At 39.5% G+C, this 17667-nt stretch overlaps 1 protein-coding gene across 1 annotated transcript in view; it reads right to left on the reverse strand.

The window, feature by feature from the left end:
- Positions 1-2772: 2772 nt before the first annotated feature.
- Positions 2773-17667, reverse strand: part of ME1 (malic enzyme 1) — a 399810-nt gene continuing 384915 nt past the window's right edge. The window contains exons 13-14 of the mRNA XM_082250089.1: positions 6236-6334; positions 2773-3056 (exon numbers count right to left, since the gene is read on the reverse strand). Of these exons, the coding sequence (XP_082106215.1) occupies positions 2889-3056; positions 6236-6334 (267 nt within the window). The 3' untranslated portion in view covers positions 2773-2888. The remainder of the gene's footprint in view (positions 3057-6235; positions 6335-17667) is intronic.

A 17667-nucleotide genomic window follows, 5' to 3' on the forward strand; every position in this document is an offset into this window, starting at 1 on the left:
GAAGGAAATCAATTGCAGTGAGTGTGCTTACACTAAGATTCTTGCCTTAGTCCATTTACTCTGTGCCTCTGATATGGAAAACTCTAAAAATCTATCTATGCAAATGGATATTTTAAAACATTAGGCGCAAAGAAAATATTTGTATTTTGATGACCCTTCTGCCCTAATTCCTGGTTGACACCTTCATTGGGCAGGTGATATTAATTTTGACTTTACAGTAATATATCCCTTTGGCTCATTGTGGGTTTCATATGAATTGGCCAGAGTGATCTTCTGTGTCATAGAGATTCTGTAAAAGGTAGGGACAGGGTGAGGGTTTCCCTAAAAAGCATAAGGGCTTTACTGAGCAGGACCTTTTTTATAATTAGGGTTCATATCTGAAACTTGGGTGTTCCTTAAAAATTTCTCAGCATTGTTTGACTTGTGTGGGTCCTTTTCATCTGTCCCTGGGGATTTTCCAAAGTCATTTTTATATTTTTGCCTTTTGTACACTTAGTTGACTGTGCTTAAGCTTTATTCTTTTTTTCATGTTATCTACAGATCCATGCCATTAAAGGGATAGTTAACCTTTACCATGAAACTGCCTATGCAGGTGAGGAGCATCTGTAGATAAAAACAATCTGTGCAACTCTGACTAAAGTTGAATAAAGCCTGTGCTATAGGTGTAGGCCATTTACCTACCTTGTGAAACCTGACTGGAATACTCCCAGGACAATGCTAAGTATGCCCAGGACGTTGCTAATTGAGGCCTAGTCTTCACTGTTTATCTCCATCATCACAGGAGTGATCTCTCAAATGCTGAGCTCAGATCTACTGCATCAGGAGAGAGAAAGATTATGTGAGGAGGTCAGAATCAGAGAAATAGCTCACTCCTGTTATGGTGGAGGTGAGCAGTGACGACTAGGCCTTACTTAGCAACATCATGGGTGTACTTAGCAGCATCCTGGTAATATTCCAGTCAGGCTTCATAAGGTATGTAAATGCCTACAGCTATAGCAAAGGTATTTTTCATCTTTAGTCAGAGGTGCACAATTTTAATCTACAAACATTCCTTACCTGCATAGGCAGGTTTTTTTGTAAAGTTGAACTATCCTTTTAACCAATCGCTGTCCACTAAATGTATTAAAATGGCCTGGATTCGAGTGGTTATAACAAGCTCATGGTTGCAGCTGTAGTCATGAGCTTGGTATAATTTTTTTTACAGCCAGCAATTGGCTGTTTAGTGAGAGTAATCTTGGAGGCTCTACAGGCACCCAATTACTTTTACTGTAGTGAGAAAGGCTGTGCGACCTGTGCTTGATTAGCTGCATTGGAGGGCAGGAGGGACGTGGAGGTCTAATCGATGACCCCTGATATCTCCATAATAGATATAAGTGTAAAAGATGTGTGATGGTCAAAAGCTTTGCTGCTATGTAAAATATATTTTAATCTTTCTTGTGATGAGAGTTGTGACGGAATTCACCGTCACTGGAGGTGAAGAGCAGATACTTAATGGTTTGAATTGCTTCAGATGGGACAGTAATATTTGTCAACCATATCTTCATATAGAAATATGAAGATTTAATACCACAGAGACACACAGATTGTCATTGGCAGACTTCCCTATTGTTTGTGTCTTGGGAGGGAATGTGGATTGTGCCTGTCTCATTGTTAAATGTTAATGACCTCACATTGTTCTGTCTGCCTTAAGATAAGCTTATTATGGGATGTATATGTGTATGTGGATTGGCTGCTAAGGGGAAGGGGGATTGTCCCACAGTGTATATCGTTGTGTACACTGTATGGGAATGTAAAACTCTGTTTTCATTGGATTTTGAATGTCAGGGCCTGTTTTCAACAAGGTCCATCTGGGTGGTAACCTTGTGGGGGAAAACTGTATAAAAGTCTGTTTCTTGTTCAATATAGTTTAGATATACTTCACCCTCAATCTAGGGTCCTGTCTCTCATTGGGGGAATATGCTACAAGGGATTGCTATGTCCTTCATACTCCCTTGGATAATTACTAAGCTCTTGTAAGAGCTTGTGTAAGAGCTTGTTCCTGTTGCACTCTCTGGGGAAAGAGAGGGTCACCCACGGGAACCTGGAGCCTTGTAGTAGGTCCAGGGTGGGTAGGAGACGGCGAGACCCCAACCAAGCTGCGGTGGTTCGTGGGGTCTGACGTGGATATGGTGTCTGGTGGAGTGCTTGGAGCCCTCAGGAAGCCCTCAGGAAGCACTAGGAGCATCCGTCAACAGAGGTACCAGGTCGCGGTGCCGGTTGATCCGTTACAAGAGTCATGGCTGCCTTCTGATCATATGTAACTTGAAAGCTTTCACTCTCATTTTATAGATGTGCCATTTGTTTTTGAGCATTTACATATGTTTGTTCAGTACAGACTATACAGTGTCTTGGTGGAATACTGCTGTAAGAAAAGCTCTTGATATATAACTTTCATTCTCCACATATCCTTTGATCTGTATGCACTTACCTTTTCTGTATAATATACACATAGAAGATTGGATGTCTCCTCCAGCTGTGATATTGGCCACTCTAACTGCCAATTTATTAATCCCTTATTGATGAGTTCTACCTTTCACCTGTAGTTTAAAATGACCTCAGGGTCTGTAGTCTGCATTGATAAATTAAGCAGAGGAACTACAGTTATTTCTCATTCCCTGTTTTTGAGTTGATGAAGGTGAATATATTGAATGTCAAAAATAGTTCCACAATTAGATAATAATTGGTGAAATGAAAGAAAAACATTTTTGATATTAAATGACACAACAATTGTAGTCACTGCACTGTATTTTTATTTTAAGGGTGATTTATAAAATAAACTTTTCAATGTAAAAATCAGTAAAAAAACATTTCCACACAAATAACCTATAAAGGTCTCCTTCCACCAGGGTTTACAGTGTGACAGTCTGAACTTTCATAGCTTCGTCTGGCCAGGAGTAGGAATCCACGACAAACTGGTCATAATCCGTACTGTACATATGAGAGCGTATAAATGCCTCCTTATCTGAAGGTTCCGGAAAGACAGACGCTGTGTTATCTTTGTACGCATTCTCTACAATCTATAAGAAGACAGCATAATAATGTTTACCAGAAAATCTGTCATATCCAAGAATGATCTATGATATTTGCCATGGATTAATCAATCATATAGACACTGGGAAAACAGCCAGCAGTAGTACAGGTACATTTATCAAATGGTTTATTTGAAAATGATCCAGTGTTCTGGTACATATGTTGAGGGGTTTATTTACATCCATATGTCATACGTAAAAATGTGATGGGTTTCAGTTTAATAAAAGCATTCCATAATCATAGTGTGTTGTCTATATTTCTGACAATGGGAAAAAGATGTTTCATGCAGGTATACAGCTGCATTAAAATGGGGACAGTGAACACAAAACCCCAATACTTTTAGGGCACTATCAGGCCCAACCCCATGTCAAAGTTTTTTTATTCTGAAGGGGTCATGTACTTATGTTGGGGTTCTCAGAATCCTTCTTCTATATGCAGGAGTTGTGACTTTTTACAATTTCCAGAAAAAAGCCCTTACTCCTTTTGACATGCAGCCCACATGTTCTAACTGCTACATACTATGTACATAATATCCCATTGATACAATAACTTTATTATGCAAAATGTAAAATTATGATGATTATGGTACACCCCTTAATAGTTTTGATGGTGGTACAATATATACTATATTTTGTGCAGAAAGTATGCTGTACAATGGGTGTTTGATGTGGCACCTATTTGCTTGTGTGACAATTCACAATCCCAGTGACACATTCTTTTGGCTTTGAAATACAACATTGAATAATTGGAAATGCCAGGGCTGATTTAAAATATAATGTAGACTAAATAAGACTATTTTAAAGCCTAAGTTTAGGTATTTATTTTAAATCAATACAAAGGATGGTACATACTATTAATGAAAAGTGTCCCTTGTGCTGGTGCCCCAATGAAAAAAGGGCATCCAATAGGTACTGGGACTTTTATATGAGTTTAAAAACACTAGTGAGAGGGCAAAAAACATTTGAAGAGTTCAAATTAATTTATTGATATTGTGTTAAAAGACAGTCAACGCATTTTGGGGGTCAAAGGAACTCCCCCTTCATCAGGGCTACAATAAAACTTAATATGATGTAAATAAAGGGGGAGTTCCTTTGACCCCCAAAATGCATTGTTGTCTTTTAACACAACATCAATAAAAGAATGTGGACGCTTTTATGTTTTGGTCCAACTCACCTTCCATATATGCACTCCTTGCGCTGGTGTCAGCTGTCCTAGTTAAAATCCAAAATTTTCTGCCCCTCCCATTACCTTGAAGCCATAATTTTCCTGTGCTGCAGGGGTTAATACAAGCAATGAAGCTGGCATAGGCAATTGTCCAGGGTGCCAATGATGCCTGCCCTTTCCGCCCCCCCCCCCCCCCACCTCCATTTATAAAAGCTGTCCTATAGCTTCCATCAATGAAAAGTGCTCTATAGAGGATAGGCACATGTATGGAATGTCCACCTCATTCATACTTTTATTCATATAGAACTTTTCATTCATGACATCTACAGTATAGTGCAGCTTTACTAAAAAGAATGGGCCTGGTCAGCACACTTGATAAGTGCATATGACAGGTCTAGCACTCAGATTATCCCCTGTAGCACTAGAAGAATATAGCTGTTGGGGTGTGGGGGCAGAAGACTTCAGATTTATTTAATAATTTCTTACAGGTACTTACACAGCGCCATCAATTTACACAGCACTTTACATATATATATTGTACATTTACATCAGTTTTCTGTCCTAAAGGAGTTTAGAGTCTAAGATCCCTAACATTCATACATACACATACTAGGGCCAATTTAGACAGGAGACAATAACCCTACCAGCATGTCTTTGGACTACAACAGCTGGCAATAGCACAAGGGACACTTTGCATAAATGTAAGTACCATCCCTTGTGCCAATTTAAAATAAAATGACCTAAATGTAAACTTTAAATGTATAATATTTACAATCTGAATTTAAATTAGTCTTTTACATAACATTTTCCCATTAGGTACAGAGCTCACAACTGTTGTCTGCTTTCAGGTATCACTGGAGAAGAAGGGAAGAAGAAGGGAGAGCACCAAAATAACATTGGTGCAGATACTTTAACCACTTGTCAACTGCTCACAGTAATCCTACTGCGGCAGTGCGACTCCCCTGGGTCCAGCGACATAGACCTACGTCGCTGGACTCCTAGTGATTCTGGCGATTTAGACACAGCGGGAGTCGGGCCAGAGGAGGAGAGGCGGCGATTGCCGCCTCCCTTCCCCGTTCGTGGGGGAAACTGTGAGAAGACCCGCCTGCTTATGTAAACAAAGCAGGCAGATCCTTCTAGTGACAGACAAGAGGAGATCACAGGATTCAGCATAGCTGAACCTGCGATCTCTGTCACAGAACCCCCCCACACGTCAGTAAGCATGAGACATACATTTAACCCATTGATCAACCATAGGGTTAACTCCTTCCCTGCCAGTGTCATTATTACAGTAACAGTGCATATTTTTAGCACCGATTACTGTAGTAATGTCACTGGTCCCCCCAAAGTGTCAAAAATGTCAGTTAGGGGTCCAATCTGTCTGCCGCAATGTCGCAGTCCTGCAAAAAATCGCAGATCGCCGCCATTACTAGTAAAAAAAAAAAACAATAAAAATGACATAAATCTTTCCTGTAGTTAGTAAACGCAATTAATTTTGCGCAAACCAATCAAAATATACTTATTGCGATTTTTTTTTGTTACCAAAAATATGTAGCAGAAAACAAATTGGCCTAAAATGTTAAAAAATTTTGATTTTTCCATTTTTTTGGGGAATATTATATAGCAGAATGTGAAAAATATTGTTTTTTTTATTTATTTCAAAATTGTCGCTCTTTTTTTGTTTATAGCACAAAAATAAAAAATTGCACAGGTGATCAAATACCACCAAAAGAAAGCTCTATTTGTGGGAAAAAAAGGATAAATATTTTGTTTGGGTACAGCGTCGTACGACCGCGCAATTGTCTGTTAAAGTAACGCAGTGCAGAATCGCAAAATAGGGCCTGGTCAGGGGGGTAAAACCTTCCGGGGCTGAAGTGGTTAAAAGTGCACATGGGATTTCTCTATCAACATTTCAAAGACCCCTCTGTTATTTAACACATCCTTATAATACACACATACTGTATATAATAATTATAATGATGATAATATTAATGCAGCTAACCTTGACAGCTATTTTAACTGAGACTTCCTGTATTGTTTGCAAAGGTGGATACAAACGTCCTTCTTCCAAATGCTCATCAGAAACTTGATCAGCTATGATCTAGGAGTTAGAAAAAAAGTTAACTAAAAAAAGAGTTATTGGTGATCTGCTCCAAACATACAGTATATGGAGCCAAATAAACATAACAGAACATAACAGTAACACATACATAAAAATGGTGCATACAAAACTTTGAAACTGTAGAACATCACGAACCTGAGTTCAGAAATTAAACTCATTACAAACTATTATGCAGTGCTTGACTTTCTCAGTATTAACGTGTGAAATGTATGTAAATAAGATTTTTTTTTCTTTTATTTTCATAAGCATATACTGTATAACTACCATGACTATTAAAATCTATACTATAATCACCTGCAAACATTTGCCAAAATATTTCAAGTTTTACAGCTTTTAACAGTTGATTCAGCTTGAATAAAAGCTCAACAGATGTTTGCAAACAATTACCAAAGCAGAAAGTAATGGTATATCTTCATATTATGACTTGTTTTATTGGAATAATCATTTTATATAAAAAAAGTTAATAGTCACAAAGCGTGGTTAGTGTATTATAATTTACATAGTTACCTTAAATATCTAAGTGTTGGATTTCGAATATTTGTATAGAACAGAATAGAGCGCAAAACAGTACCAGAAGGTATGAATTAAATAACAGCCAGAAGGTTTACAGTTTCACAGGTTAATTTTTAGATATGCAAAGAGCAAACATACTCAAATCTGACTTATTGATGACAGGATATATAACTGACAAAACAGGAATCAAGCGAAACTAGGACAAAGGGAAACAAAATAAAGGTGTAAGCAATGTCTGACCAATATTAGGGGAAGGAAAAGGGATGATACTGAGGAGGTGTCAAATAGGATTATTATGTCTTAAACCAGATCTTCCATATGTTTCATTGTATATCAAATCTACTTCTATTACCACATTTGATAGCCAACAATTAATATAGATGATGTGTTTGTATGATTTTGAGGACTTTCAAAATATTCAAAGCTCTGTTGGACTTCCAACCCCTTGTTACAAGTAATCTAGCTGCTAACAGGATGTGAGTGATCACCGTGCGGTGGGATGGAGGGAATTTGTCAATGTCAAGGTTCAGTATCGCCACTGCGGGATTGGGAGAGATAAGTATACCCGTAATGTCGGAGATACAGTGGAAAATACTGTTCCAGAAGCTGGTGAGATGTTTACAGGACCAAAACATATGCATGATATTACCAACTGCTTCACAGTCTCTTCAACATACCGGAGAGTTGGATTGTGAGAATTTGGACATCTTATAAGGTGTAAGGCACTTCAAGGCTATTTTTTGTGAAAGTTCCCAATGTGTTACACATTTGGAAGCTTTGTAAACTGTTTTAAATGCGTATTGCCACTGATAGTTAGTGAAACTTTTACCAATGTCAACTTCCCGTTTTTGATATGGGACAGACTTGTGGAAGTTAAGTTTATCTTGAAATAAATTGTACAACAGAGATATACCTTTGTAAGGTATTGTTTTTGAGGTGTAGAATTGCCATACCAGTTCTCGGGAATAGATGTGGGGGTCTCCAAGGATTCTAAAAAGTGGGAGATTTGCAAAAATGTATAGTAGTCTGTGGATGGGAGCTCAAATTCATCTTTAGGTATATCAAACTCTCTGAGGGTGTCAATAGTGTATAGGTCAGCTATCCAGAGAATGCCCTGGGTGTGCCAGTCTATGGGTGCAATAATTGGTATTATGTCTGTCAAAATATTTATGGGCTCTGGGACATCTACTTTTTAGAAGCTGGGGGGGGGGTTTGGTCAACTTGCAGAGATCTCTCCACGTTTTTAAGGAAGCTTGTGTTGTTGGTGGAAGATGTTTTAAGGGGAATGGTTTCCAGATGTCCAAAAGTAGGAGAGAAGGTAGATCTGAAGTAGGAATAAGGGCAGACTCAATATTGGTCCAAAGGGTTTCAGAAGGGAGGAACCAACATCTTAGCTGGGTAAGCATCGAGGCGCGGTAGTAATCGCGTATGTCGATCGTCCCCATGCCCCCTGCAGATCTATGTTTGACTAAATGGGTCTTGGAACTCCTGGGAACTCCTTGGACTTGGAACTCCTGGGGCGGCCAGACCGCAAGATACGTTTGTTTAGAATGGAGTTCAGGGCTTTTAGATGGTTATTTTTTAATGGGATGGGAAGTGTTCAAAAGATATATAGTATTTGAGGGAGTATAAGCATTTTAAATGAGGCCAGTATTCCTTACCAGGAGAGTTCTGTTTTAGCTAATCTGTGTGTTTCTTTGGATATTTTATGGATAAGTGGCATACTGATCACTGATATCACTGCTTGTGGAAGAGAATTCCACATCCTTACCGCTCTGACGGAGTTTAAGGTTAAAACGCTTCTCTTCTAATTTTAGCGAATGGCTGAAAGTCCTTTTATATTTCCTTTCCCTGAATAGTTTATCCCCTATGCCAGGATCACCTGTACGGTATTTGTACATTGATATTATATCCCTTCCCAAGCGTCTCTTCTCCAGAGAGAATAAGTTCAATGCTTGCAGTCTTTCCTCATAGCTGAGATCCTCCAGTCCCTTTACTAACTTTGTTGCCCTTCTCTGAACACTCTCCAGTTCTAGTACATCCTTCCTGAGGACCGGTGGCCCAGAACTGGATGGCATACTCCAGATGCCGCCGGACCAAAGTCTTGTAGAGTGGGAGAATTATCGTTTTTATCTCTGGAGTGAATCACCTTTTTAATACATGCCAATATTCTGTTGGCTTTGCTTGCAGCATCTTGACATTGCATGCCATTGCTGAACTTGTCGTCCATCTTAGATTGCCCCAAAGGCTCTCCCCCTAGTGAGTAACTTGGGTTCGTATTTCTGGCAACCAAAATCATTACCTTACATTTTTCAACATTAAACCTCATTTGCCATGTAGTTGCTCACCCCATTATTTTATTCAGATCTTCTTGTGTAGAAGTTATTGCCCTACTTAATTTAGTATCGTCTGCAAATACGTAGATTGAGCTGTTTATCCCATCCTCTAGGTCGTTTATGAATAAATTAAATAGGATTGGTCCCAGGACAGATCCTTGGGGGACCCCACTTTTTACACCAGACCATTCTGAGTAATCCCTATTTATCACCACCCTTTGGATTCACCCCTGAAGCCAACTTTAATCCAGGTTCACCTTATAGTAAGATATCTGGCTTAAGTTATTTAGAATGTCATGGGCATGGGGAAGGGATATGGATGGTGTGGTCAACAATAGTATAATGCTGAAAGCAAAAAGGTTTATATTGTGGCATACACCTTGAAGTGAAAAGCCTGATATTTTAGAGTGTATTCTAATCGCTTCAGCTAGGGTATCTATAAGAAGGTTGAATATTGAGGGAGACAAGGGGCACCCTTGTCTTGTTCCATATGTAATGGGAAATGTCTGGGATAAGATGTTTGACGTGTATACCTGTGCACATGGAGAAGCGTATAGGGCCAAGATTGCGGAAAGTATGGGTTCGATGAATCCACATTTCTTGAGAGTATATGTCATATAGCCCCAATGAAATGTAAAAAATCCGCGCTTAGGATAATTTTAGATTTCTAGTATTTGATGTTGGCTGCAGCCTACCTTTATACTATATTCCTAAGAATATAGTGAGAATGAAGGAAAAAGAAGGGGGAAGGTGTATGGCGCTGCCAAAAAGTGCTGATGTTTCTGTATGTCCAAAAATAGGTGTTAAAGGTATATACAATATAAATCACCACTATAAATAAAGTGTCCAGTGCATCGTATGTGTATTCCTAATAAATATGTGCAATACTGTAGGATAATTCAACTCTGTAAATGATAAATATTTGTGCTAAACTGTGAGAAAAAGTGAATACAAAATAGGTGAGAATTGGTATGTATACAGTATGATAAGAAAAAAATAAAATAAAAAATGTATGAAATATACAAAATAAAAAAAAAAAAAATATATATAAAAAGTTGGATCCACTTAAATCTACAGCCTTATAATCGTAAAATACAAAACATCAAGTATGGCATAAATAAGGTGCACAGTAGGTATATAAATATTATGGCAGCAATAGTACAAGAATAAATAAGTCCGTAACACCTAAGAAAGGCAAATAGTCCCACAATGCTAAAAAAACTTTTCCTAAAAAACAGGGCAAAAAGGTGACTTGAGTGCAGGTGTTCTGATGATAGATATTAAAGGTGCTCAAGTATATGGTGACCATTCAGTGCTCCCCGCACCCCTTGGACCGCACTCACCAGAACTATATACCCCTACAGGGGTATCAGGCCTTGAATCTATAATCCTGGGTCTCCTCCACTGACCATCAAAGTGGTTGGGTGGTCCAATTATCTGCCCGAATCTTGTAAACCCGGTTCCTTGGTATTAGGGTCCGAAGGTGTACCGATATATGGGGGAAGAAGGCTCACATAGAGTAGTACCGCTTTTAAAATACTTTATTAAATATTAAAAATTAGGTACTCACAAACGAATAGAGGGTAGTGGCATGAAAAATAGCAATAGTAGCGCACTTCCGGGACGCCGTGCGTTCCACAGGGCGGATGTGCGTTCCACTTAGGCGGATGTGACGCGATGACGCTCTACGTACGTTTCGTCGTGATGACGTCTTCAGGAGTAGCGTCATCACGCCATCTCCGCCTCTTTATACCAGCATAGTAAACAAGACTCGATGCGTGCTCCAATCAGAATGCCGGGCAAAGCATCTAATAGAAAAAAGAGAGAGGATGCACGCTGTTGCCGGGTAGAACTGTGTGTGTTAGAACTTGGGGAATTTACATACTGGCGGCTGCGTAATTAAGAGATGGACATTTCTGCCCTCAAAAGTACGCGATATACCTTGTTTTAAAGAAAGAAAAAAGAAACCACAAAATGGACTTTAAGAGGGTCAGGTCCTCCTCTATTGCCGTTAATACAATAATGGTATGGCAATCTCTGCTTGGGTATCGGGTCTGTTTACCATCTAGTCTACAGCATATTACATTGAATACATGCGTTGGCATATAGTACTAAACCAATGATGATAAAAATAAATCTTAAAAATAAGTAACGTTGGTAAATATAAATAATCTTACATCCAATCGCAGAATTTAACCCTTTCATAAAAATCATATATATAGTTTATAGTATTTAAATAATTTAATAGGTGACCTAGAATTATGATGGTAATATACCCGGCAACAGCGTGCGTCCTCTCTCTTTTTTCTATTGGATGCTTTGCCCGGCATTCTGATTGGAGCACGCATCGAGTCTTGTTTACTATGCTGGTATAAAGAGGCGGAGATGGCGTGATGACGCTACTCCTGAAGACGTCATCACGACGAAACGTACGTAGAGCGTCATCGCGTCACATCCGCCTAAGTGGAACGCACATCCGCCCTGTGGAACGCACGGCGTCCCGGAAGTGCGCTACTATTGCTATTTTTCATGCCACTACCCTCTATTCGTTTGTGAGTACCTAATTTTTAATATTTAATAAAGTATTTTAAAAGCGGTACTACTCTATGTGAGCCTTCTTCCCCCATATATCGGTACACCTTCGGACCCTAATACCAAGGAACCGGGTTTACAAGATTCGGGCAGATAATTGGACCACCCAACCACTTTGATGGTCAGTGGAGGAGACCCAGGATTATAGATTCAAGGCCTGATACCCCTGTAGGGGTATATAGTTCTGGTGAGTGCGGTCCAAGGGGTGCGGGGAGCACTGAATGGTCACCATATACTTGAGCACCTTTAATATCTATCATCAGAACACCTGCACTCAAGTCACCTTTTTGCCCTGTTTTTTAGGAAAAGTTTTTTTAGCATTGTGGGACTATTTGCCTTTCTTAGGTGTTACGGACTTATTTATTCTTGTACTATTGCTGCCATAATATTTATATACCTACTGTGCACCTTATTTATGCCATACTTGATGTTTTGTATTTTACGATTATAAGGCTGTAGATTTAAGTGGATCCAACTTTTTATATATTTTTTTTTTTTTTTTATTTTGTATATTTCATACATTTTTTATTTTATTTTTTTCTTATCATACTGTATACATACCAATTCTCACCTATTTTGTATTCACTTTTTCTCACAGTTTAGCACAAATATTTATCATTTACAGAGTTGAATTATCCTACAGTATTGCACATATTTATTAGGAATACACATACGATGCACTGGACACTTTATTTATAGTGGTGATTTATATTGTATATACCTTTAACACCTATTTTTGGACATACAGAAACATCAGCACTTTTTGGCAGCGCCATACACCTTCCCCCTTCTTTTTCCTTCATATAGCCCCAATGGATACTGTCAAATGCCTTCTCCGCATCCAAGGATAGGAGCAGAGAAGGAATCCGACAGGTTTTAGCGCAGTGCATGTGATTAATAACCCTCCTTGTAGCATCCGATGCCTGTCTTCCCGGGGTGAAGCCCGTTTGATTGGGTCTTATTAGGGTTGGTAAAATTGGGAGAAGTCTAGAGGCCAAAATCTTGGCATAGAGCTTTACGTCCGTATTCAATAGCGAAATAGGCCTGAAGTTAGATGGTGTAGTGGGTTCTTTGCCAGGTTTAGGGATGGTAACAACATAAGCTTTCAATATTTCGGAAGTAAACGAGGCAGAGGACATTGCTTCAGAGTAGACCGATACTAGCGCTGGAGTAGAATGTCATAGAAAAGCTTGTGGTAATCATTAGTTAGACCGTCAGGGCCAGGGATTTTCCCAGAGAGGAGCAATTTAATAATTTTCTCTATTTCAAGTCTAGTGATTGGTGCATTGAGGGCCATTCATTTGTATCTGTAAAAATGAGGGAAGGTTAAGATTTGTGAGGAAGGTTTGAAAAGCATATTCCGTAGGCTGTGGGGTATTGGGATCTTCCTTGAGGTTGCAAAGGGAGTAGTAATACTACGCAAAGGAATCTGCAATATTTTTGGGGTTAAGAATTTTGCTTTTGTTGGCTGGATGGATCAAAAAAGGTATTTTTGTTTGGGATTGATATTCTCTGAGTCTCTGGGCCAAACATTTGCCAGATCGGTTACCTGAGGAATAGTGTGACAATTTTAAGGAGGTGAGATGTTTATTGTACTGCTCTATAAGAGTAAGTCTAAGTTCAGTACGGAGCTGAGATAATTTATGTGATGTGTTAGCATCAGCATGTAGTTTATTTTGGGCTTCTAGATTTTTTATGTCATTTAGAAGATGGTCTAGTTTCTGTGTCCTCTGCCTTATTACCCTGGAACAGATTTGCAATATAATTCCTCTGATAAATGTCATGTGGGCACACCATAGAGAAAAAGGGTTAGATACAGAATTGGTGTTCAGTGAAAAATATTTTTGCAACACATGAGAATTAGCACGCGACTCATATGCTGGGCCCGGAGTATTCTCCTCCATCACTGTTATAAAGGCAGAGGCATGGTCTGACCATGAGATGTCGTGTTTAATGGAGGAAGATGCAGCCCGGTGTAGAAGCTTGTTAACCGAGATCAGGTCAATGAGCGAGTATGTGTTGTGTCTGAGGAATCAAAGGTATAGTCGCGTTCATTCATGTGTCGACACCTCCAGATATCATACACATCCTCAGCATGGAGAAGGGGGTATAATGCAGGTGGAGGATGCTTGGATCTAGAAGTAGAGTCCATTCTGAAATCTACCGTCAAGTTGTAGTCTCCACAAACAATCAAGGCACCTTTCACATTATTCCTCCGTGATCTATCTTCTAAATTCGCTATTTTGGTATTTAGCCAGGTCACTTCATCAGTGTGATCGTTATATGCATTTACCAGAGAGTTATAAGAAGAGGCAAACTCTCCCATCTTCTGTTCAATGTGATCCACTCTGCCACCCAGCTTACTCACCTCATGCTTAAAGCTTCCCATGCACTCCATCATGTCGGCATGTAGTGAGCTGCGTAGGGAGAAGAGCATGTCTTTCAGAGTGGTATCTGAAAGTGGCTGGTTGGCAGTGGGGAATGTATTAATGGTGTCCACTAGCTCCCTTGTGTTTTTCAAAGAGTCCTGTCCAGTGCTCACCTTATTATCTAAGCAGGGTTTTCGACTTTGCTGGGCTCCAGGACACAGGTGTAGAGGCATATGGGGAATGCTGCAGGGAGCTGCTCTGGGAGCAAGGGCTTGGTGTAGTGGAGATAGAGCCGCATGAGGAGGCTGGTTGTCTGTGCCATCTTTGAGAATGGCCGTGGCTCATCAGAGGGAAGAATTGTTGGAATTTTGTCGGCTAAACAGCCTCTTTTCATCTCCGAGTCATGTCGGCAGCTCGGGCGGCACTTTAGGCAGGCTGTGGTGTGTCTGAGGTTGGGTAAGAACACCTAAATAAGCTTGAGATCCCAGCACTAGAGCCGAGCTGCAGGTCTAGGTGTCCATAGTGTAGCACGGTAGCCAAGTCCCCTCAGTGTTGGATTTCCGGCAGCACACTTTAATGGGAACATTACAGTATCAGGAACTAAGGGAAAAGATGGGAGAGTTCCTCTTATCAGGTTCTTGAGGCTTTTTTTTTTTTTTTTTTATTGGTTTGCATGAATGTGAGAGCAATGTAGCTTTGTCCTTCTAAATTCCTTGTTTCTCTCTTGTATCATATAACTGGTTATGAATGACTGTTATTAACAAGCCATGAGGCTGTATGAGATCATGCTTTGCCACTTCTCTGGCTTTTGTGGTTAAAAGTAAGAGTTCATTTATTGTCAGCAAGACAGACTAGTACTCAGGTGTTCACTTTCTAAAGCCAAATAAAACAGAGAGTAACTTTGATTTCAGTTGATAAATGCAAGTTATTTCAAGCTGTAATACCTTCTAATTGCAGACAATTTCACGGTGATGACAAGCTATGTTCCCTGTTTTTATGAGTTTTACCAAGAACAAAAATGTCAAGGATTTTTATAAACTAATAAAATAGTTTTGGCACTGTTACCTGGATGCCCGGCTAACTTCATAGATAATCCCATTAAAAAATGTAATCTATGCTGTAAAGATGCCAATATGTGCACGTGCTGCATGTAATTAGCTGAAATGTCACAGAAAAAAGAAAAATGTACAGAAAATTCATATCTGAATCAGAAAGATGCATTGTGGTTTATTCACTAAAGCAGTGGAGGCTGATCACTTTGAAAAGTGTATGCAAAGTTAAGGATTGTAAATAAGGTTAACCTGTGTTTACTTAGAATACCCAATCATGTTCTATGGAAATTAATTAGGGGATTTATGACAAAACATGATTGGCTGATTTGTTTAGTAAGTCAATTCCAATGGGTCTGTCTGGACTGTGTTATAAATTGGATTCTGTTGTAATGATTAGCTCTAATAATACAGGTAACAAAGCATAACAATAAAAAGGTAATTTCCAAAGACTTTGATTCAATTTAACATGTTTCTTGCAAACCAATGTCAACTTTGGTGAGACTGGTAAAGTAGTGATACAAACACTGCTATATAGCCATGGATGTCAAAAAGACATGGTCCTTTTTAAAAAGCTGATTTGTTGGGTATTATACACAGTATGATATATATTGGACATTATTGAATCTGAAAAACGTAATTGCTATACATATGTCACTGTAAATCAAAAGGAGGTGCCACCTTACTAGATACCACGGGAATAAGGAGAGGGAGAGAGAGACCATTCAATGCCAGGGGGTACATCACAGACCAGCCATGAACAATCAATACCTGGATAACTTTGTGCCACTCGAGAGAGGCACAATAGAAACTCATACCAGAAACCCCTAAACCAAATCTGGAAACCCCCAAACTAAATATGTTATAGCAGGATCAAGCAAAGCATAGGCAATATGCCCAGCCTTCTTCTCTAGTTTTTAATTACCAACTCCAGCCTATTTTTTTTTTTTTTGGACAGAGTGGGTCAATTTTTACAGTGAAATGTTTTCAAATTAGAAAGATTTCTCTTTACCTTCTGTCCTGGTAACAGAGGGGTTGATTTACTAAAACTGGAAAGTGCAAAATCTATTGCAGCTCTGCATGGTAGCCAATCAGCTTCTAACTTCAGCTTGTTAAGTAGGGCTTCATTCACATCTAACCATATCATTTTCAGGCATTTTTTCAGGCGTTTTCCAGGTGTTTTTTCAGGCGTTTTTTTGCAGGTGTTTGGAGGCAGGCATTGACATCTAACAAAAAATGCCTGTAATCTGTCAAAAAAGAAGCTCATGTACTTTTTTGAGCTTCAGGCGACAAAACGCTCATATGTGAACAAGTGTTGTGGAAACTTTCTTCGGACTAGTGTGGACATTTTTCAGAATGTGTTTTATTTAGCTTGTCATTATGGCTCCTGTTATCGGTTTGCTTGCAATACGCTCATTAGAGCATTACGGGCGAACTGGCATTGAGGAAAGACTACTGGCAGTGAAAACCTTCCCTTAGATGTGTAGACGCGTCCGCTCTACATAGACATCTCCACCGGCGAACACTCCATGCGTTATGCGTGGGTCTGTTTGCCAGTAGAGATCTATGTGTATAGCAGTGTGGAGTCAATATCATTTTGATATCCATTTGCCTTTATGAAGGGATACACGCTCATGTCTTTCATGCTGCCTGATCACCATAGTGGAAACAGCATGGCTCATTCCTTGTAGATAGCCTCACATCTATGGGAACAGTAGTATAATCCTATTAGGCATTGTTATCTGAGTTTTGCTGAATGGGATTTATGCCAGTAGTAGTGGTGGGAATGCATGCACGAGTTTTACATAGTTAGTGAGGTTGAAAAAAGACATCAGTCCATCCAGTTCAACCTATGATGTGTGTGTGTGTTTGCTTTTAACCGTACATTGTATACCCCTGTATGTTGTGGTCTTTAAGGTGTCCATCTAATCGTTTTTTGAAACTATCAATGCTCCCTGCTGATACGACTGCTTGTGGAAGAGAATTCCACATCCTTACCGCTCTTACAGTGAAGAACCCCTTACGCACTTTAAGGTTAAACCGCCTTTCCTCAAGTTTTAGTGAGTGGCCACGTGTCTTATTGTATCTCCTCTCTCTGAATAGTTTGTTCCTTATGCTCGGGTCGCCAGTACAGTATTTGTACATTGATATCATATCCCCCCTCAATCGTCTCTTCTCCAGAGAGAATAGGTTCAGTGCTTGTAGTCTTTTCTCATAGCTGATGTCCTCCATTCCCCTAATTATTTTTGTTGCCCTTCTCTGGACTTTCTCCAGTTCCAGCACATCCTTCCTGAGGACCGGTGCCCAGAACTGGACAGCATACTCCAGATGTGGCCGGACCAGAGTCTTGTAGAGTGGGAGAATAATCTCTTTATTTCTGGAGTGAATCCCCTTTTTTATACAACCCAGTATTCTGTTGGCTTTGCTTGCGGCGGCTTGGCATTGCATGCCAC

This window comes from Pelophylax lessonae (genome assembly GCF_965119305.1).
Source record: "Pelophylax lessonae genome assembly, chromosome: 3".
Lineage (NCBI taxonomy): Eukaryota > Metazoa > Chordata > Amphibia > Anura > Ranidae > Pelophylax > Pelophylax lessonae.